The sequence below is a fragment of the Uloborus diversus genome, chromosome 4 (genome assembly GCF_026930045.1).
Source record: "Uloborus diversus isolate 005 chromosome 4, Udiv.v.3.1, whole genome shotgun sequence".
In the NCBI taxonomy this organism is placed as follows: domain Eukaryota; kingdom Metazoa; phylum Arthropoda; class Arachnida; order Araneae; family Uloboridae; genus Uloborus; species Uloborus diversus.
In genome coordinates, this window is record NC_072734.1 from 62609155 (window position 1) to 62633800 (window position 24646).

Sequence of the window (24646 nt, forward strand, 5' to 3'; positions counted from 1 at the left end):
ATAAACTCAAACAGATGTAATGGTAACTCATTGAAATCAAGTAAGTAGATAATCCATTGGACTGATTTTTGAAGTTCCATTTCAAACCCTGCGAATTACACCATTAAATACGCCTGTGTTCACTACAGCACCGTCTCACCCAAGAACTACAAAGCTGCTAAAGTCATCCAATAAAACATTTGCTATGTATTCCTAAAAGACATTAGATGTACCAAAATTGAGACCACTTTCAAGTGTAACTGTCCATGTACATAGAACCAGGCTCTAATACTATACATTAATGTAGTTCTACAATGGCTCTTTGGAACTGCTTGCATGCTAGGGTTTCTGATATCAAATCAGAATCCCTCGAGGATCCGTCCATCCAAATAAAATCCAGATAAAGCAGAACAATGCAAAACAGTGAGCTTCTCACTATTTTGCATTGAAAAAGGGGTTCCCTCTAACCCTGAAACACGTGTCTGCAGTAATCCGCAATTTATGTCGTCTGACATTTAGTAGGGGGGCATACTACATTCCGTGGGAAATTTCGTGAGGAAATTGTGAGACCAATTTTGATATATTCCTTATGGTCTATATAACTATGCCTCACCGGGTGTTTTGCTTGAATTCGTGTCAGACGGCTTGTATGACGTCATCAATCCAAGATGGCGGCTTTGATGAGTTTTTGAAATTATGAGCTTATTTTTTGGTATTTTGTGATAATTTTCTGATGAATTTACTTGATTAATATTCTATTCACCTTCTTATTATAAATTAAAAACAAAATATTTGATTTATTTGTTTATTGACTCATTTTTAAAGAAAATTCTGATAAATCCTATTTTTTTACCTTGGCACACATTAATTAGCAACTTAAAAGCATCTCGGGTGAGCTTTCGCAGTTAAAAATATTTTCATTTTTCAGGCTAAGATCCCTAAACATTAGTGCAGTTGAACCTCGTTAATTCGAACACGATTATAACGAACTACTGCTAAAGCAAACTACATTTGCGGGCACAGTCCTTCTGTTGAAAATCACTTAACACACTCAACACTATTGTTTTTCAGATAAAACGAGCTACTGTTGGGACAAATTTACTTTGAATGTTCCTTTGAGTTCGTTTTAACGATGTTCGACTGTGTAATCGTTTAACAGAATATCGTATTAGATCGGGGATGCTCTTAAGGAATTCGTAGGGAGAGTAGAAGAAAAAGCTTCTGGGTAGAGAAAGTATTGTTTGCCGGTTCGTTGGTGAATAATCTGATCTACAAGTACGGTTATTTTTTCCTTAACCTATTTCTGCTGTTTTATTCACGATGTCTTCTATCCCAGAAACTCATTTACAAGTTTCTTTGCCTCCATCTTTAAAAAAAGCAAGGCTACAAATTAATTACGAACTGTGTATTTTTTGTCAGATTAAGAAGGACCGATTAATTAAACCCATTGGTTATGATACAGTGTTAGAATGTATCAAGAAGAGAACAGAATGGAATGACAGAGTATACATTACTTAAGGATAAGATTAACGAATGTGACCGTAGAAGAATCGAAGAATGAAAACGCATCATGGCATGCAGAATGTTACAAGAAGTGCACTCATAAAGCAAGCATGGACAGAAGTAAGAGATTACACGAAATGGATAAGAATGAACCACCCTGTTCTACTTCAATTCATGAAGACAATGTTGTTGGCTACACAACGAGATCTGAAATTGTCGTTGTTGACAAAAATAAGTGTTTTCTGCTTCAAAAATTGGAGTGTAAAAAAACCATTGGTGGTGATAAAAACAGATTCTGCAGGTCAGCAATTACAAAAAGCAATTGAAATTTCCAAAAATGAAACTTTCAAAATTAAACTCAGTGACTGTACGGATCCAGGAGACCCTCATGCAAAGGATATTTTATACCATAAATCTTGCTGGGTAAAACATGTACATAATGTTTTACGAAAACATTGCGATCCTGATGCAGTAACAAAGTCGCAAGACATTTCTAATGAAGCAACAGACGTAGAATTTCAGTGTGCATTAAATGATTTTCTTGTTCAGGGAAATGTTTCTACAATAGCAGACCTTGAAATGAATTATCAGTCAATTGCAAATAAAAATGAAGGAAAAAATAAAACGCGAAAAGAAATTAAAAATCTCATTCAAGAAGAAATGGATGACGCTATATTTAGTAATCCAAAAAGAGTAAAATGAGTCGTAACGCATGTCTTTAAAGGCAACTGTAGACGTTACCCTAGCTAATGCAGAAGATGATTTTATAGACATTGGAAAAAAACATGAAAACTATCTTTGAAGCAGCAAACATTTTACGCAAAGCAGTTTTATCTCATCAGAAATGAATATTTACAGGATCTCTTGATCAGAATCAGATAGTTGATGCCGTTCCAACCGAAGTTGACCAGTTTTGAAATTAATTCTACTTCTGAGGTGCAGGACAATACCGTGCTAAACAAAGCAAAAGATTGTCACACATATTCATGTATGAAATACCGTCTCCGTACCAAGCTTCAAAAGAAACTGTTCATCGACACACCCGAGACATGCCTTTGCAAGTTGGTGTTGGCCTTACAATGTACTCTGCTACCCGAAGCAAATTTATAATTGATTTTTTACATAAAATAGGAGTTTCGATTGATTATGCTTAAGTTCTACGTTTGGAAACACAGATAGCGAATGAGGTAACAAGGCGCATGGATGACAGTGGCGGGATCTATATTCCTTCTGATCTGATAAAGGCAAGATTTCTGTTTTGTGCTGCAGATAACATTGATTTCCTTGAAGACACATCTTATGGAAAAGTTACTTTGCATGGCACAGTAATGATACTTTATCAACAGAAAAAAGACTCGGATAGACAAATTCCACTTTCTCTTACCACACCTTCAGCAGCCCGTTCGTTCCCTTTCAACATTACCTCAGTCCCTGACTGAAATAACATCTTATAAAATTGCAAAGACAAGTAAGCCCAAATGTTCAGCATTTGGAGAAGTATTAGAAGAAAAGAAAACAGAAAGTGAGATATTAAATCAGTTCCACTTAGAGGATATTTTTTGGATGATGGCCCGCTTTCAGCAAATAAAACATGAATCTGTTAATGATGATTTACATGAATCTGAAAGTGACGTAGATGATGGAAGTGCATCAAGCCCTGAACCTGTTACAAATTCCAAACTTGTCCGCGTACAACTCTATAGTTAAAAAACAGCAGATCACTGAAACGCGTGTTTGTGTATTATATCTCATCGATAGCAGCTCAAGTTTTTCATCAACACAGCTTACTTTCATGCAGAAACTGGAAGACGTAACTAAATATATTTTAGGAGAAAATTCACCGACAGTAGTCACCATGGATCAGTGGCGCCGACTCCATGGGGCCTGAGGGGGCCCGAGCCCCCTCAAAAATATTTTTGAGGGGGCAGAGCCCCCTCTAATAAATCAAGAAAAGTATTAGTTATTTTATGCTTTCTAAACTCATAAATTTATCCTTTATTTTTCTTGCTTGAAGATAGTTTACCTTGTAAAATACATTCAGTAATGAGTTAAAACAAATAATTATTACGGTAGTAAGCAGGTTAACTGAAAACGAGTAGTGTGAATAATGATGGTGTTACAGTGCTGCAAGCACACTTAGAATTTGTCACAGTGCGCGAACTTACGGGTCAAATCTGCTGCCGGTGGGCAGCGCTGCGGCGAGCTCATCTAAGTGTTGCTGATCTGGAAGAAATATATGAGGGTTTGATTTGTATATTAAATGGGATGCGTGATAGTTTTGAATACTTTTGGGAATTGTGTTTAAAAGAAAAATCGTTACAAAATGATGATCCTTCGCTTCCTCGGAATCGACGTATACCAAAGTATGAAAACAACGAAGCCAGTTCACCGCACGCTTTCAAAATCCCAAAGGCAATTTACATTGAGGTTTGTGAAATGGTGCAATCTTGCATTATTGGGCTGTTTGCATCAACTGGACTCACACAGATCATTGCAGTTGAACAAAAGTGCTTTGCTTTATTTAACAGAGGTGAAACAAATTTTAAAAAATCGAATTTTCAAAAATAACCTAGACATTGAGAGACTGCGTTTACACTTGAATATGTTAGCCGGTATAACTAATGAAAAAACAAATGGTCTTAAAAAAAAACATGAGTAAATTAAATTACCTTTTTACGAAAATACTGTGTGTGTTTGTATTTATTTTTTCCTTTTTTCAAAGCCAAAAAATATGTGTCAGGCTTGTCGAGTTTTTGGGGTTCTAATGTTGATAAGATGACTTTACAATGCTTAAAAAAAACTTTAAAACTCACTATTTTTCATCTCAAATTTAGAAAATCCCCCCCCCCCCCCATTTTTTTTAAAAAAGTCGGCGTCTCTGGGAGTGCCTTTCCATTCAAGTCAAGTGTCCTTCCTACCTTATAATATCAATGCTTAGCTACGGCACTGCATGGCTCCCCCCAAAAAAAAACAAAAAAAATCTTTTACTAAGACAAGTGATATGATTTAAAAGTTGAACCAGAAAATTTGCAAACCAATTTTTAGATTCTTTTACTTCGAAAACGCCGTGTTACATACTGTTTATTTGTTAGAATTATACACACTAGAAAATATGGCATTTTCAAGGTTCAAAAATCTGATCTTTATTTGGGGTGGGGGACCTCCGAGAGATTAATTACATAACACCCTAAACCTCCGGTGATGTCCAGCCCCCCCAATAATTTTTGCAAGTCGGCGCCCCTGCCATGGATATTGGGTTATACAAACCAGTTTTAAAACTTGCTATGGCAAACAAAAACTTGTCCCATAATTGGATTATTAGGCCTGGTGAATTACATACGATTATGTCTATGCTGCGAGCAATTGGGTTATATTTAGATGGTACAGGTCTTGACGCCACTTTGACTGAGTTATACAGTGAAACTGTAGTGTCAAAAATTCTTGCAGGAAAGTGTGTTAGACGGGCTATAGAAGCACATTCTACGTTAAGAGTTGCACTATTCAAATGTTATCTCGATGCCTTTTATACACACAATGAAGAAATTAAATTTCAAAACGATTATAAAGTGCAAAAACTAATCAATTGCTTTCAAGAAAAAAAGTATGGTGAAGCAAAAGTACTTTACTCAAATGTAATGCAGATATTAATAGATTTTACAATACATGAAAAAATGAAAGATTTTGAGGATACAGAATCAAGTGGATGACCAATATTTAAACTTGCTTTGTTATATGTGCATATGATTGATACTACGCTACTTTTTGTACGGTCTGTTAGGTCAGGAAATTGGGAATTACACATTTCTTCATTGGAAGCTTTCGTTCCCTATTTCTTCGCTTTGGATTTAACAAATTATGCAAGTATGATATCATGGTACCTGACTGATATGAAGCGTCTTAAAGTTAAGCATCCAAATCTTTGGAATGAATTTATGGAAGGAAATTGGGTTGTTAAAAAGTCTTCTGTACCAATTTGTGCTTTAGGGTCATATAAAGCTTTAGAGCAAGATAATAGGAGAATGAACGTAATTGGTGGAATAGTAAATATAACTCAAAAGAAAAATACTTTAGCGCGATCTTCTTCTTTTTTTTTTTTTTTTTTTGACCTCTCCAGAGCTGGCAAGGCTTTCTGATAAAACTAAAGCAATGATTGGATTAAATGAAATGTTAAAGAGCAAACAGCATGATTTGGCAGGTTCAAGAGGAAAGCTTTCCAAAATATTTTTTAACCGCTATTGGTAACTAAAAAAATTCACAAAATCTGAATCAAAAATCACAAATAACGAAAGAAAAAAAAATTATTCTATATAGGCAATTTGTTTTTAAATTTGAAAAGTAATTGCATTAAAATATTATATATGTAATACAAGTTGAAAAAAAAATCATAATAGGCCTCAAAAATGTGTTAAAACCGAGAATTTTCATCAATATATAGTGCAGCCGCCATCTTGGATTAATGACGTCACACAGGCCGTCTGACACGAATTCAAACAAAACACCCGGTGAGGCATAGTTATATAGGCCATAAGGAAGGTATTAGAATTGGTCTCATAATTTCCTCACGAAATTTCCCACGGAGTGTCTTTTACCTCAAGTAAGCAACTGGACTAATTGTTATTTCTTATTTTACTAGATAGGGGTATTTTACATTTTTGGTAAGTTTTCCTTGATTTCGCATTTTACAAGCAGTTAATAGCTACACAGCAAAGTACCAAATGCATAATTCTAAATATTTTTATGTTTAAAGTTGTTGCAAATAAGCAACTTTTAAGCGCTAATAGACAATATCAGGTAATATTCATTAATACCTGAAATTTGATCATTTTTAGTCCAATTTCTAAAACTTTTGGCCCATTGAGGCGACAGAAGATATCAAACTAAAGTTTTAAGATTTCTCACACATTTTAATGATGGAAGTTCACAGCTTTTTCGATACGCCCTAGTGTAGTCTCCATATCAGTATAACAATAAATGCGATTTACTGTCTCACATCCTTCAATAATTTTGTCACATTTTCTATTGCAACGCAAATTTTTTTATGATATAATCTTTTTTCCCCTTTTTATAAACAGTACTAAACATTTTGTCTGTTTATTGCGCTGCAATACATTATTATTTGTTTCCAACTTAATAAATAATCAATCATTACACTGTGCTTCTGTCAATAATATTTAATTATGCAACATCTATTCCTTTATTTATGCATATAAAATTCTTTATACGGTAGAGTCTCAAAAATCCGAGTCTTGAAAGTACGTGGTTGGGCTTAATCCGAGGTGCTTCATTTATAATTTAAGTAAATTTTCTTAGTTCCAAAAAAATTGATTTTCATTAAAACCTGAAAACAGAAATAGTTTGTTACTTTAAAACTTACTTACCACGCATAGTAAATAATAAAAATACATTGAGAGGTTATTTTCAACAACACTCCCTAGGTGGCATGAAATATTCATAGACTGCAAGATATGGATTAAGAGATGCCTCTGCCTGGCATAAGATCTTGATACGCAAAATTGATTTTGATTTGCCGCAAAGAACATTTTACCATTCCTTTTGCAATATCAGATTGTAATCAAAAACAGAGGAGCACAACTTGACTCCACGGGAGTTTCATACACGGAATTTAAACCTTACATCAGCTAACCGTTTTTGTACATACAAACGCAAGCACATAGATACAATTGTCATGACATAACTCATCGAAATGGATCTGGGCACAGCCAAAATGCACGTTTAGGTTGCCTTGCACACATAAATATGTACGGATATCGAGAAAAATTCAAGTTAAAATTCGTTTAAACGCAATTAAAAGGAAATTAATGTTGAAATTTCAGTGATAAATTTTTCGTGAAGACAATAGTTCCTTTTCTTTTCATAAGTTAGTAAATGGTGCTCCTCATGATATTCAAATAGTGGAAATTTTTAATCTGAAATAATTTTCCGGATAATCCGAGCTTTCAGTAATCCGAGGTGAGGTGAGCCCCAATTACCTCAGATTTTCAAGACTCTACTGTGTTTTTATTGTTTATCCTTTTTTGTATTAACCCAATACAAACAGCAAAAGAAACAACTGAGTTTCTGTAATGTTGAAAAGTTCTTAGTAATAATATAAATATAGTACTCATTTAAGGAGTTGGCACATGTCAAAAATGTGTCAACTTAGCAACAATTCCCTTTCGTTCAAGTTCATTCAGGGTTAGAAGAAAAAACATGTGTCTCATTCATAGATTTTCCACAAACTCGAAACTCATCAGATTTCAAATGTTCTCTTACATTTAGTTTCTACATAAATTTAAATGTTTACTACTCACTTTGACAGTGATGATTTTAATGAGATAAATAAATCTAAAAAAGCAATTTTTAAGAGATGCAAACTTACTGGATATTCACAAGTAGCTGAAACTTTATCCATCGGCAACAAAACCTCCACCAAATTTTCTGGACCATGTTCCAGTTCCACTGCCTCAGCACAAGCTTCACACATGTATAGTGGAGGAGGATGTTCACCAGAAGTTATAATCACTGAATGCTCAAAACACATCTACAAGAAAGTAAACAAGAGATGTAAAGCAAAACAGGAGTTGGCTATTTAGACATGAGAAACCTGCTTGCTGCCACTCACTTAACTATATGGAGCATCTTATGGCAGAAAAGTTCTTTCTCAACCACGGAGCGCCCATCATTGAAGGGTAAGAATGTCAAACTGCACATAATAATGAGCATACTGTCGGTTTGTTTTTGTCATAGAATATTTTTAGTTTCATTTTACTTTTAATGAAATATTCCTTTTCGAGGAAATTTGTTTTTCAAAATCATTTTCTCTTTTAAATCAAAAATTACAAGTGATTCAAAGGCTGAAATTGAGTTATATATTTTCTAATTTGTAACAAATTGGTAATTTGACAACATGTGAAAAATAAAAGCATATACTTTTTTCATAGTGAAAAAATAATTTATAGATAACAGATCATATCAACCTGCATTACAACAAAGATTCTTAAGTTTGGTCTTAAATAAATTCCTACACATTTTCAAATGGAGGGAATTTAAATTAACGTTAATATTTCTATGAAGTTTGGTGCATGAATTTTTCAATACCCTGTTAAACAAGAAGCAATATAAATATTTTCATTTAATTTTGATTCATAAGTTATCTGCTTTTTGGCTTCATACATTACTTTTTGATGAATTACTGTGCATATCTATAAAGCTCTTCTGTAATGGTGTGAATCAAATTGTCATTTAAAAATAGTTCAAAACATTGTTTTTCTTCAGAAAAAGTATCAATTGTTGCACCCACTTGCGGTTGTTGAAATGGGAAACTTGGTGAGAAAAATGGTACATTACATATTTTGCATTGGACAAACTGAGTTCAAGCTTCACAGAATTGAAACAAAGATTTTTCCTTTGCCCCAACTCAGGTTGCGCCTTCCGAAATTGGAGCATTTGTGTTACCCAAATCAAGTTCGAGAGTCACAGGTAAAGGTATTAAGGACAAACTCACTGGGAAGAAATGTCCGAGAAAATAATAAAATTTAGGGGGGGGGGGATACAAAGAACAACCCTAATTTGTTAAATTCTAAATTGAAACATTTTAATGTTACCTTAGTGGCTTCATTGCTGGAAGTACTCAGACAGTTTTCTCTTTGGCACATTAGAGGTTTCCAACCTTAAAGATGAGATACATAATTAAACCAAAAAAAAAAAAAAAATAGATAAGAAATATGAGCAAAAAATGACAATGTAGTGTAAAATTTAAGTGACAGTGACAAAAGCCTTTGCGATATTTTAGACAAGATTTTCATTTCTTTTTTTTAGAATATGCAAATATAAATACTGAAATAAACTGCATGGAAACTTGAATTTTATAAATGCTAAAACTTAACATAACTGTTCAGTATACTCTATTCTCAAGCTTTCTCAATACACAATGAAGGTCTACAGGAGAAAAGTTTTTTTTCCTTTAATTTAACCATCATACTGTTTTTAATGTCTAACTCCAACAACCCAAGCCCAATTCTGATACAATGAGCTATTTACTCCGTAATTAAGCAAATATTCTTCGATCCTATGAAGGTTAACCAACATGAAATAAGGCGTACATATTTTTTAGACATTAACAGTCAAGTTTTGTAGCCCAATTCAGAAGTTTTCAAAGTCTAAGCCATAACAGATCCCTGCCTAAAACATGGCAATTTTTTGGAACTCCCTCCCCTCCCCCAAGGGAGAAAAACCTTTGTATGGTTCATTTAAACATTTTTCTAATAGGTATTTATGTATTGCTCTATACATTTATTCATTTTTCTAAAAATTCTTTAGAACTACTATCTAGTTCTTAATACTTAACATTATTCTGTTTGGCTGTAGAAGCAAAAATTGATTAAAAATCAACGTTTAGAAATAAGTGCCATTAATTTTTTCCAATTATAAGCTTACTAGTAATAACAAAGTTATTGGATTTTGTGAACAAAACAATGTTATGCTGATTTCTTTGAGATCGTTCTTCATATAAGTTGTATAATCAAGTCATATTAGGATTTTAGATAGCAGTAGAGAAACATTTATAATTACACTAAAGTAAACTGCTAAAATTTGCCTTAACTGCCAACTATTGATACATGATATACAAAAACTGCTTGTTGTTGTTTCATATCCTCCAGATCTAGCAGCAGCTAGACTTGTTCCATGAGGTTGTATATTTGCAAAAAGTCCAGAAACAATAGAGGATCTTTGTTTAAGTCATCATGAGTGAATGGAGGTGTTAGGAGCAGCTTCTGTTTACCTGAGCAACTGAAGGTAGAAGTCTGACTTGGCCCTTTGCCTGCTAGCATTAGCTGAGTATACTGGTCTAGTCTTCATGCCTAGGGTGGCAATACCAGAAGTAAACTCCCAACGTTTTTCACCCAAATCGCCCAGTGCAACCATGATGAGGCTGCTAGTAAGACTTGAGGACGGTGAAACAATTTGTAGGTATATATATATCAATGACAATTACCTACTCCAACAAGACGTTGTGATCGACTCAATCGAGTGCAAATGTTTTTACTTATTTAGCACGGAACTAACCTGTTAAGAAACAGATCAGTTCCGTGGTCCCCACTTTGATAAACTCTAAAACAATGAAATTATTGTTTTCAGTTTTTATAGTCTTTTTCATAGTCTTTTTGGCAATAAAGTGGCTTACACTATTCTGGCTTTGAGGTACAGAATTTAAGACGCAAAAATAAACCTACCTTATGCTTAGCTTTGTCAAGTTCGCCCTGTCCATTTACAGTTTCATTAAAAATAATTAATAAAATTAAAGACATAAGTCTGCATCAAGTTAGAAAACTGTATAACTTTTTAACAAAGAACAAAGAATAATTTAAAAAAATTTCTTGCTTAAATAATAAACCAATTTTTAAATTACAATTCATTTTTCTTTTAGTGCTTTAGGTAAAAACCTAAAAGTATGTATCATTTTAAAATATTAAAAATACTATTCAGAAACCCACTATTTTACTAATTATAGATCAACTTACACAATATAGCTTAAGTTTTTACGTAAATGAAAAGATAAAAGAAAGCTATTAGCATTGCACTCGTCTGCTGTAACACTATTTCATTAATTTAAACACTTTTGAATAATGCTTCCTAGGCGAGAACATCTGTAATAAATCTAAATAATTATTTTTCATAATATACAATATCACAAAGGCCATCTTTAGTTAAGAACTGAAAATGTTCATAATTTTTTAAGAAAATAAAAATTAGAATCAAATCATTGTATATTTGTTCATCAATTCTAGTCATCTAAAACACCAACAAGGCAAAGGAGGGAGAAATAACTAGTCAATGCAATCACTAATAAGCCATACTCTGCAATTTACAACTACACTACAACATGCAGCAAGCTTTAAACCTAAATTAAACATTCCAAAACACACAAAATAAAAATAAATACATATAAGAAGCAGTAAATTGCCTGCATAAATTTAACTTTTTTTACTCTCCAAAGATTTGGCTTAATTTCAAACGTATGTTTTATCATGAATGGGAAAACATTTGAGAAAATATATATCAAATTTGAATGAGTTTCCAGCGAATGACACGAAGTCTCTTTGTGACTCCTTAACAAAAAATCAAAAATAATCAACAAGCAATTTCAACATAGATTCAGTCTTAAATAATAGTGTTAAAAGACTGATTTTGCTGTGGCCAAAATATTTAAACCAAAAATTCAGCAACCCAACACTGATTAGACAAGAGTTCAGTTCACTGGAGTGGCATAATAACTTTTCCATATTTAACTTGACTATATTATACTTAATCAAAACTACTGTGAATGTTGTACCTCTGAAGCGCATACTGGTACAGAATTTGTAAGAAAGGAAAAATTGAGTATCTTATCGCTCAGGTGATCTGTGAACTTTCAACTAAAGTGAAAAAGAAAAAAAAAAAACCATTTACATTGCCACCATGTTTGCTCCCAATGCTTTAATGTTACATTTTTATGAGATTTGATGTTTTTTTAATTAGGGGAAGCTGCTGTACCCACGGACGGTTGTGCTTACAGACGTTGGTCGGGAAATTCCGGGTATCGTCGAGAGAGATCCTAATTGGGGTTCAACGTGTGTGTCACAGCCCTCTCCACTACCCCAGGAAGTTTCAACGCCATCAAATAAACATTTAAGATTCTATCACATTTTTTCGATTTCAGTAGGATCTAAAAAAAAACATGAGCAATTCCTTTTTATTTTGTCGGTCGTGGATTGTATCATTCATTTTTGTTGTAGGTATCATGATTCCCTATATTTTAAAGGCTTTGTTTCTGATTTTTAATGTTGTAAAACTGTGGTCCTGTCGATGTGACTGGCTTGCAAAACCAAAATGGCGTACCTTTGTACCCAAGGACACATAACCGTATATACCCACGGACGGCAATGTTAAGTCTCCTTGGGTCACATCTGAGTCTTCTTACAATGTGAAGTACCTCAGAATAGTGCCTTGTCATCAACGTCCAAAATTTGCTTTCAACAATGATGATGGATATTTGGATTTGAAGTAGGGCTTGAAGGTATAGTGTTGAAGTAACCCCCACCTGTTGTAGGATCTACAGACCGTCAATCCCACCTGTTTTCATTTGAAGTCGACTTTTATAGATTTTTGTTGGTTTAATCTAAACTGAGTTTTTTTTGTAATGGGTTAATTTTGGTTAGAGGTTTCAATGTGCATATAAATTGAGGTTATTATGTAGGTAAGTCGAGAGCCATAATATCATGAATCTAGTTATTTTTTGTTTAAAAACATATTAATTATTCATAACATTATTAACTCCCTTAAGAGTAATAACTTTTTAAAAGAGTTCACTGATGTTAAAAATTAAGGAAAATTTTTAAAAAAGGGAAAAAAAACCTTCGATTAATTTGAAAAGTTTAATTTTTGTTGGATATTTTGTTTAATGTTATTTTCAATGGATGTTTGAAGTATTTCAATATAAAATAGCTTATAAAAATGTATCGAGTATAATTGAGTTCCTCAGACCTATTTATATATTTTTTTTTGTATGTCCATGGGTACAAAGGCACCTGTCTGCAGAGTGAATAGGGTGTTGTACCCATGGACAAAAAAGATGGTTTTTAAGAATTTTTTTTTAAGTTGAAAGCTTTTTGAGATTTTCACCTGACAAAAATTGCCAAATTAGATGATAAGTTGTAGATTCTGCTAGAAAATTTTTCTGATCTATCATCTATTCCCAGAGATTAGCAAAAATTGAGAAGTAAATTTTGTCCATGGGTACAGCAGCTTCCCCTACTTGCTATATTTAATTAGCACTTATATAGTTTTAAACCTTTTGATGTATAGAACTAATACATTATTTAATCCTTTTAGCGGCAGAATCACAGTCACTAAATGTTAAACTCCATAGTACAGCTCGAGTAATATTAGGCTTGTGGCCAAAAGGGTTAATTTAATTGGCAAATTAATGGAGCACTTAATGGTATTTAATGACTCCTTTTATTTATTTGGTGGATTATTTTATGTCTCAATAGAACTTTTAATCTCGTTTAATGTCATTAAAAAGACAAAAAAAAACCTTTTTTTTCCATTTCATTTTGTTTCACATTAAAAAGATAAAACAATTTATGGGGTCCCCAAATAACCTTTTCGCCATGGCTAAATTTGACAAAAATACTGCCGTTACTATAAAGTTGAAGAACATCATCAAATTGAACACTGGTTTCCAAAAGTTCTAAATCCATTACATCACAAACATGCCTATTTTTTACATTTACCCAGAATTCACACTAGAAGCAAGTCGTTCTCAGAAGCCAAGTTTTGAGTCTTTACTTGTGGCCCTTATGAAGTTAAACTTCTCAGGAACATGTATGTCATTAAACATACAATACAATTAAAAAATCCAAAGAAAAGCCCAAAGGTTCAAGTATTAATGCTTCAACTTTTGTCTTCTGAGGAAAAAACACAAAAAGACTAAATTCTTTACAACCTCAGGTTTACAAGGGACAAAACAAAACCTAGCCTTAAAAACACCAACAAAAAACAATGATTTTTACTTCTTCCGACAATTTTTAAATCTACTTAAAATGACATTAAAAAATAACCAAAAGTTCAACAAATAAACATTTCTTCGGAAAACTTTGACATGATTTATCATAGATACAGCAGAAAAGATTTATGGGACACATAGGAAACTTAATTGAAGCTGGAAATAATTCTTTTCATGTAAAGAATTTAAATTTTATAACATTCCACTTGCATTTTGTATAATGATACAATACTTCATAAAGAAAAATACAGTTTCACTTTTTCTATCATTATTATACCATTCAATTTCTAAAATCGAAAATAAGATTCCACATTACACGATAATGTATCTTTGCAACCTAAGATTTATATATTTCAAGGAAAACCTGCCCAAATGTTTCATAAAAGGTCAGCAATTACATGCACTGCTTGCATACAGCACATACCTTCACAATGAATTATTAAAATATCCTACTGGCTCAAAGCCTTTTCAACTCCAGCAAGCAGAACTGATGTTTGAGTTGGGTATGCTGAATAGTTAATTTAAAATAACAAAATGTCTTGTTTTATGCCCTGCTTCCTTGCCTAGTTTCTTCTTGAAGAACAGAATTTAGTAGTCATTTAAAAATATAAAATGTTTTCAAAGTTTGCACATATGTTTTTTACTATCACGTTATGAAACATCCAACGAAATCTTGGCTAAGTTCTTCATTATGAACAAAAATTTTTCCTTTTTCAAAATAATTTTTAATACATTTGAAAATTTGTTGAGAAACATTTAAAATACCAAATTAATTTCTCAAAATTTATTTATTTTTTAAAAATTTTCTTTAAGAATAAGATTTAAAAAACCTACATGACTATTATTAAGGATGAAGAAAATACATTGGATTGACAACTTATTTGCTTATAATTTATCAAATGCAAAATCAGTAAACTTTTAATTCACATAGATTAGTGTTACATGATTTTTTAAATATATTTTTAGGAAATAGGGAGAGAATAATGATTTCTCTCTCTCTCTCAGACTTTATACATAAAATCTTTAAAAAAATTTACTTAAAACAAATTATTTACTAAAAAAAACACTTTAAACTATTTGTTAAAAGAAAAATCGAGCAATAATTAAAATTCGAAAGAAAATAATTAATACATATGTATGTTCTGATAGAAACATAAAAAATGTATATTGAAATTTAAAAACAAAAATCATAACCTGCTCTTAAGAAGAGAATAAATTTTTGACTTAGATCAATAATGGATTTTAATGAAATTTATCTCTTTCACAGGTATATTCTTATCCATAGAATGATCTTAATTTGATTTCTACTCATGTAAATAGGTCTTGAATCAGTTCACATACACTACTCGCTGTGCTTTGTTAAAGCATTGTTTGATAGCAGAGATGGTTAATCGAGTTAGTAAAAAGGATAAAATAACAACTCTTTATTACATTTTAACCACCTTATGGATGGTATTTTTGCATATGTAACAATAAGTCAAGCTTTGTACAAACACCAAACCGTAGTATGCAGCAATTAAAGTACTAGTATTTCTCATATTATAGAGAAAAAAAGCTGATGTATCAAAAATAATAATATTTTTAGTAACACATATCATAGTATTTTATAATGAAACATTCTGTTAAAAACAAAATATGTGCAAATCTATTGCAATTAGACTTTTGCCTACTGTGAATTGGATTTTGTTTTCGCTAACATCAAACGCAACTGAAACGTAACGATGCCAAGGTGAAAGCCAAAAGGTGCAAAAGCAAAAAAGCAAAGCAACGAATAAAAAACAGAAAGCCAGAAAAGAAAGAAGAGAAGAGAATGAGAGAGAGAGAAAGAAGAGAGAAAGAAGAGAGATAGAAAGATAAGAGATAGTGAAGATAGAGAGAGAGAGTAGTGTCCTTACCAGTTTGGCCTGATCCTTGAGGCATAAGGGAAGGTGATACGGAAGATGGAGAGAAAGTAGGAAAGAGAACAAGACAGGTGAGGGTGCACAGAGAGTCTAGCAGCCACCCTACACACACGGGGACAACAGCGAAGGCATGAAAAAAGGAGAGACAAAGACACTTCAGAGATATTGTTGCCTCAAGTACAGATTCAACAAGCTTCAGTTTCTTCTGTGATTGAGGAGACACTCACATTTAACGACACACGCACACACACACGTAGCCACATACGGAGAGAAACAAAAGCACACTTAACCCCCTCCTTCTATATCAACGAGAAGATGAACGTTATTAAAGCACAAATAGCAAAAATATTGCATACATGTGTTTTGGGAGGTATTTGTTGGTTAACAAGTTCATATTGGTGACAGGAATAGTCACCACATGAGTTTATCAGTTATAAGTTTATGTTGGAAATAATTTTTTTTTGTGATAAACTGCAAAAAAAAAAAAAAAAAAAATCAAATATCAATGAGCTCAATATGTTTTTGTTAAAAAAGTTACAAGACTAAACGGGGGAAAAAATTAGCACCAACATTTCTATTGTCATGAAAAGGCAAATTTACCAAACATAAATGTATATTCCTAAGCCCAGTAAAAACAAAATGCTACGTAATTCAAACAAAGGACTATTAAAAGAAATGATACAACAAAGGGAGTACCACTTATTCATATTAAATAAATAGCCTTTTTAACATTTTATTTGGCAACACATATTTCTCTTGGTGAGTTCAGAACAGTAAACTCTGCAACCAATAAGTACCTTTTCGGATAGCAAGGACCCACTTTCCCCATGCAGAAAAGATTTTGATTTTCTTAACACTTAGCAGTCACAATTTGGACTCCATGGTAACAGCTGCTTAACAAACAGGAGCTCAAACCATTTTTGCTTTTCAAAAAGGAGTTAGTCGTAACTCCAAAACATGTTTATGCACATTTTTCTTCAATTTGTACTTCAATAATGATGTTCCTATCATTTTCCCCCCTTCCACACATTGGTAAATATGTTAGTTTCCTGACCTAATGTTCAGGTTATATTTTTTTGTCATTGAGACGCCAACTGTCATCCTGCACCAAAGTAATTAGACCAACAGCATTAATGTGCCAAGCGTTGGCATCAATGAAATCCAAGCAATCAGACACATGGTTATCTAGTCAAATTGATAGTTTCCTCTTCTTTGGTGAGACTTGTGAGTGATCCATCTGTAAATGGTGTCCCAGTGGCGGAAAAATACCCTTTCGGTAATTCATTCAGGGGAAAACTTTAAAAATGATTTAAGAAAAAAAAAAAACATTTAGCATTGCTACATTTTTATGCAATTTTTCTAAAATTGTATCAAACTAAATTTATAACTGAAGTATGTATTTCAAATGAAAGATAAGAAAACAAAGAATTGAAAATGAACATCGAAACAGTTGAAAAAATGAGAGAGATACACTAATAGTGAAATAAACTGTCCATCAACAAAGACAAAAGAAAAATCCTGTGATTAATTTAAATGATTAAAACTATATCTCAGTCTCTGTTTATATTTCTTTATTTTATTTTTAATTATGGTAAATTAAATCAAAACATGTAACCAGAGTATCTTTATAAATAATGGTACTGATTAAAAATTTCTCAAAGATTTAAAAAAGAACACAAACACGCACCAGTAAAAGTATTAAAGTAAACCTGCTATTTGAAAAGGAGAACAGAAACTGAATTAAAATATTCAAAGATGCTGAAATTCTAAAATAATCAAGAAGAAAAGAAAAATAAAAGTACGTTTTAATGATAATCATACAGTATTACCCTGCATTATCCAGCATGCCCGAAAAAATCGAGGTTGACCAGCATGCCGGGAAATTCGAATTTTCTAGCATGCTGGATAATTTGAGGTTTATTTTCCAACAAAACAAAAGCAAATTATCCCATTCAGTTCCAATTGTATATTACATATAATGCGTGCCTGTTATTTATGGTAGAACACGATTAACGGATTTAATTATATGCCAATAAAGTAATCCATTCATAAGCAATCAGTGTTCCTGCAATTCGTTCATAATTTTTTTAAATAAATTATTTTAGGTTCCTTTTAGAGATATGAGCTTAATAATTTATTTATTGAATAGCTATGGTAAATTCCTTAGCACTGGCTTAGGGGCAGTAACTTACTGCTTAAATGTTTGCTTTTTTTATATTTAATTATTATAAATTTATTCGTTATTTAACAATATTGTTCTTGTTAAAAAAAAATGACATTGTTAATATTTTTACAAAATTAAACTGTTTATTAATATTAATAGGATATGAATAGAACTTGTATTATTTTTTAAGTTGAACATATATTTTTTATAGCAGTATTTTTTTCCTAACCTCAATTTTTCCGGCATGCCGAAAAGGACCAGGTAAGTGTTAATGAAAAACTGGTGACCCCCGAATTTAGCGGCATGCCAAATAATGCGGGATAATACGGCATACATGGGAAAAAAATACTTTAGACAAGGCAACACAAGTGCAAGTCTTGAAAAGATCAAGGCCCTTAAAGGCATGTAATTTCGATGAAAAAGATTCCCAGCTAATGCATCTTCAAAGTATTTCCAAAAATTAATTCAGAAAAAAAAAAAAAAAAATCTATAGTGCTATTTGTAAAACACAAAAATGTATTTAATGTATGGAGATGCCATTCTTTTTTCTTTTTTGTTTAAGCTTGAGCAAAAATTTTCTGACAGCAAATCAATGTAGAGAAAATAATATATATATATATAGATATATAGATATATGTTGCACAAAAAATTGATTACTGGTCAAAAACCTACCAATGATTGAACACAAATATTAAAAAATATATTACGTAATTCTTCTGTAGGTAGAATTCATGTCAATGGACCACAACAGCATCTCGTAAATTTTAAAAAATTTTATGCTAACTTATCAAAAATGACCTCCTGAATCCAAAAATCCAATTCTTTTTCCGCACAAAAAATTCATTGATTACTTATTATGTGCATTGTAATTGCTCCAGAAGCGCCACGAGAAGAAACGACCCTTGATTGGCCTGACATCATTTGTGCCAAAGTACACCATACCCCTTTCCCCTCGCAATGAGTTTTTCAGTGGGAGTTTAAAGCTGATGCTCCTCTAAAACTCTGTATTTGTTATGTACATTTAATACTTTGAATAAATTTTCGATTTACAAAGATTATTGTGCAATGCAACAAAAGCTCTAGAAATCTGACATCTATAACTTGCAGAAAATAAAACGTTACAAAACAGCATTATTTTTTTTTAAACTGAAATCAGAGATGTGTGTGAAAGTTCAGAGGTGTGATTTTTTGGTTTATTTTTTAAGTTAGCGCTTAATAAGTCGGAATAATGACTGTAAATGAAAAAATAGAGGCAGATGGGCTATAGAGGTAATAAGTTCGTGGTTTGACTGCCAACGATGGATAAAATGCAGCGTGATTGCAATTTTAATCTTTCGTTTCAATTTAATGTTCAAATACAATGTTTTTAAAGTTAAATTTGAAAATTTATGGCATTCATTAACTGCAAAATCCCTTTCAATATTGCTGCTAACTCAGAAAAAATTTGTAAGCAAATTAAAACAAAACAAAACATGTTATTTTATGCAAAAAATATGTATGCAAAACAAAAAATAATTTATAGAAAAGTTCATTAGAATATGTGACATGTTGTTTGATGCAAAATGTGATATTTCAATCAGTTCTAGTTCAATTTCGTTTTCAAATATTCAACTTCTTCAAAAAAAAAAAAAAGCTTCTGATTGTGGACAAAGGATATAAGAACAAAAATAAGTACAATACTATTACATTTTTTAAATGTTTTTGTAAAAATATGCATTATGAAAAATAGTAAATATTTTGGTGTTCTTACAGAGTCTATATTTCCAAGCTTACAGAGAATTTACAGTTTTTTTTTGAGCAATCACGATTGCTTATTGCTTTCATTTGACTGTTTTTGATGTCCTATCATTTTTCCCACCGCCACCCTCCACAGCATCACCGTAGACCGGGTCCTCACGATGCTGCACCTCTAGCGAAAACCATCTCCAGGTTTCGTCAATATCCTACACTTACATGCATACGTACACGCACCTACACACATATACATATACACACCTACACACAAACACATACACACACAAACACACACACACTCACATACACGCAACTATCCACACACTCATGCCTGCAGACAGACACAAACACACATCTTACACACACACACATACCCTCCACACACAAACACACACACTTACATATACACACACACTCGTGATTGCGAAAAACATAATTTGAATTCAAGATGACAAAATTCAAATTATTATTATTTTTGTAATTCTAATTTAGCCTAAGAGCATTTGTTGGCCATATCAGTTTTAAAATACAACTACTAATAATAATTTTGAAGAAAAACTAAAATTGAATGAAAATATAACCTTAAGCTTGAGTAATTTTAAGGTATTTTAATTTTTTTAAACAATTTTTGCATTTTTTTTTTGGTTTTTAAGATTAAAGCAAAAAAAAAAAAAAAAGAAAAAAAAGAAAAAAAAAAGAAAGAAAAGGAAAAGGAAAAAAAAAGAGACAAATTAATATTTATTAAAATGTAAGAAAGGGCCTAAAAAAGTTATTGTTGAAGTTGTGAGAACTTCGAAAAATAAGTAACCTTATAATGGAACATAGGCCATATAAACTATAAAAATAATTTTTCATATAAATTAATGTTTAAGCAAAATTAAGCATGGAAAAGGCTTGCTTTTTTTTGTTACTTTTGGGCAAAACAAAACAAAAGTATTTCTTAGTTTTTTATGAATTTTATCATATGTTAAATTCAAAAAAATCCGAGACCATCAATTTTCGCCCCCTGTTGAATTGACATGGGTTCTACCTACAGTTGTTTTTCTGCTTTTTTTGTGATGGAGTTTTTAATTTTTTTTATTTTGAGGGCATAGATTGTTGAGTTTGACAATTATGTCAAAGTTTCTCTGATATGGTTATGAAAAGTACAAGTCTTTGAACTATGAACTTATGTTTCTATGTACTGATAGTTTATAGTTTGAAAATAACATTTAAATTTTTAAATTTTATTTTGAGCTTTTAAAAACCAAATTTGACTATATCAAACTATATTTGTAACAAAATAGTATTTAAACACTCACAATTATTACACATTACCCATAAAATTCTGTTTTGAGGACACAATGTATGACTAGCACATAAGAGCGTTTCTGATACTACATTAGTGTTAGAAGAACAAACAATCCAAGCATAAATACCTACGAAAATGTGTAGGCAAGTGATTTTGAAAACAATGAAGAGAGTACATGAATTGAGGAAAGTGTTAAGTGTGCTATGTTTATCAAGCAAATTTGGTAAAACATTTATGCAGAAAGGTAGGGAACAGAACGTTTTCAAAAACAATGTGGTTAGTAAGAAATTGAAACACTTTAAAACACACAATTGGGGACATAGATATGGGGGGGAAAATTTGCAGAAAAGACTAATAAGTCTGACATAGATTTTAATGAAACATAGCAAACAATAGAGAAAAAAACATTCTTCTGGCTTTTTACATATAACTTATTAAACATTGTAAATATCAGGAGAGATGAAGCAAACAAGTCCAAATTGACACAATTTTTCCCTCTCTAAAATCAAATATTAATGTATCATTTTCCTAATTTTTTATTCAAATATTTATTTCTTAAAAGAACCAATATCTTTAAAATAAGTGTTAATTACACAATTTTTGTTAAAAATAAAAACCTCTAATTCTTATTTGTGAAAAATAGCTTCTCAGATTATTTGAAACAGTACAAAGTAAAATAATATAAATCACAAAAGAAATTTTAAAGGTGAGTATTTTTTTTTTATTTTGTAAATACGGTTTAAACTTCTAGATTCTCTTTGGAACAAAAAAGATCCAGAACATCCCATAATTTCTTTCATATTTTACTGAGCACTATATAATTTTGAACATGTATTATGGAATCATAGAAACAACAAATGGATATAATGTACAATTATGATAAAAAAATTAAAAAATAGAGAAAAGGCTACAGTTAAAGTAGTGCCATGCTAGTGAATAGAAAAATTATTTTGAAAAAGAGATGATTATAAAGGACATTAGAATAATAAAAATAATTAGAAATTAATGCAGAATTTTACGGTTCCGCTTGAACGACATGCTGAAATATTAGATTTCACATGTGCATAACACCTAAAGGAAAAGTTTCTTTGATATAAACATGAGTTTCAAAATAAATTTAAGTACTGAATTTGTAAGTGAATCTCTCTAGAAGTGAATATAAGACAATAGTCACAACAAATGTTTAATAACTATTTAGCTTGGGATGGTTTGGTGCTTATAATTCAAATGTTGTATAAAAACATCACACAATACTTTAAAAATTGTTAAAATCAGAACCAATAACACCACAAAATGGGTCACTGTGTCCAGTGCACAGTTGTGGTTATATTGTTGTATTTCCCCCCAAACAATATCCACAACAACATGAATTAATTCTATTACCAAAAACAAAAGCACATTTCGTCTTAAGTGACACTTTTAGAGTGCAGAGTGCATAAAAATCTAGAAGAATACAAAATAGCTAAAAAATATATGCAATATCTTCTCAAATATCAGTGACCGTTACTGTTAAATAATATATCATTCTTCAGATGGTATTGATGAAAGTCATAAATATCTAAGAAAAATGTACTCCAGAAACTAAATTTAATGCATTAAAAGGCTCAATAAAAAGAGCAATGTATAGGCTGATAATTTTTCTGAAAATGTAAGATTTTTTTTTTTTAAGTTGCTTTTTTTTGTAAAATTTTGATTTTTAACAAAATGTATTCCAAAATTCTAGAGGTGGGGAAAAAAAACTCCATTGAGATAGAGCATTTTTTAAAAAAATTATTATATTGGTGGCATTGGGATTATGAATATTCATAACTACTTCTTAAAAAGATGTTGTGTGTTTTCATGCAATGAAGAATATACTTTTTGTGTGGGGAAAATTGATTTTCATTCCATAAAATTATTTTGATTGTTTTAATAAAAGTTTTTATTTATTTATTTATTTATTTATTTTGAAGCCCCTATTTGTTGAATTCTTCAAACTTTCTAGTTCATCAGTTTTATTATTGTTTTTATTATGTTGCAGAATTAAAAAAAATAACTGTCATCAAGAGATAGTACACAAATTTTCAGTCGATAGAGCAGAAACGTAAGACTGTACTCAGAAAATATTCCAAAAGAGTTCAAATAAAAGACTTGTTTAGAACTGTTACATCAGTTTAAAAGGATGAAAGAAAAATTAACAAATCATAAGCATTTTTTCCAGTTGTCAAAATTTAACTATCTTTCAAACCTTTGCCTAGAGGACTAAATTATAACTTTGGGACATTTGGGCAACAACTTTTCATTTTCATGAAACAATGCTGATAATAACATAACAGTCTCAGATCTATCCAAAACACAGAATACATATAAGGTCCATCACACACAAAACCGCTGAAGAATTCAGCAGGTACCAGAAAACTTTTACAAACTGGATCACTTAATTCAATGACTTGAAATATTGGAGATCCACTCCTCACAAGAAAGGAAACTAAAAATCTCAGTGATAGATGCACTTTGATTTACAAAGTTAGCTTTATCAAAAATAAATCCCAATGACCCATACATAAGATCTATTCTCCAAAACAAACAAGCATACAAATGCAAAACCCTTAATTGTAAGCTCTTTTCTAACAGAGAAAAAATAAATCATGACTGTTAGCAAAAAATCAAATTAAACAATGGGAAAATGGGAATTAATAACCCTCTTAATTGACAACTTTTTTTAATAGCATTCCACAAATGATGTAATTTACCCTACTACTGTAACTTACACTTAAAAATAACACCTAACCTATAACAATGATTAATTTTAAAAAGTTTTGCATGCTTATTCTTGTGTAGGATAAATTGAAATTTAGATCTTTTTAACCATAAGCAACAAAATTATTATTTGGTTTTATTTTATTTTATTATTATTTTTTTCTTCTTCTTTTGCATAATTGCTTCATTTTTTGCTGTTTGCAGAAAATAACTAAAATTTTCTAAGCATTTAAATGATTTTCACTTTTATTAAGAAAGCAGATATAAACTAGTGAAAAAGAAAAGTTTGTGACTAGAATTTCGTGCTGGCAAACAACAAGCATGAAAAATTTACCTTTTTGTTTTCTTCAACCTTCCTAAATAATACAGAGAAGGACAAAGTACTATATTAAAAACAGTCTCATTAAAAAAATTAAAACTCTAACAGTTAGTTTGAAACAGTAATTATTAAGTTCTGACACAATCAAACTAATAAATACTTTAACACAGCCTCACCAAACTGTATCGTAGAAAGCAAAAAGAAAAAAAAAACTGAAGTTTGCTGAACCTTTCCAAACGATTCATGAGATACCGATTTTCTCAGTGATTCGATAAAAATGAAATAGGATATAAAAAATAAAAACAGTGCATAATACACAATCACATCACAAATTGATGCAAAAAAACACCAAACACTTCACAGTACTATGGATTCTACATACTGCAACAAGGGAAAGCAAGACATTAGCAAAAATAATTTCAGCACCAATAAAAATTGGGAGCTCTTGTACAAATCTAGCAAATACAAA

At 31.3% G+C, this 24646-nt stretch overlaps 1 protein-coding gene across 1 annotated transcript in view; it reads right to left on the reverse strand.

Moving 5' to 3' along the window:
* LOC129220600 (protein unc-79 homolog) overlaps nt 1–24646 on the reverse strand; it is a 144637-nt gene that overhangs the window by 103011 nt on the left and 16980 nt on the right. The window contains exons 9-11 of the mRNA XM_054855029.1: nt 15925–16032; nt 9087–9151; nt 7862–8023 (exon numbers count right to left, since the gene is read on the reverse strand). Coding sequence (XP_054711004.1) covers nt 7862–8023; nt 9087–9151; nt 15925–16032 — 335 coding nt within the window. The remainder of the gene's footprint in view (nt 1–7861; nt 8024–9086; nt 9152–15924; nt 16033–24646) is intronic.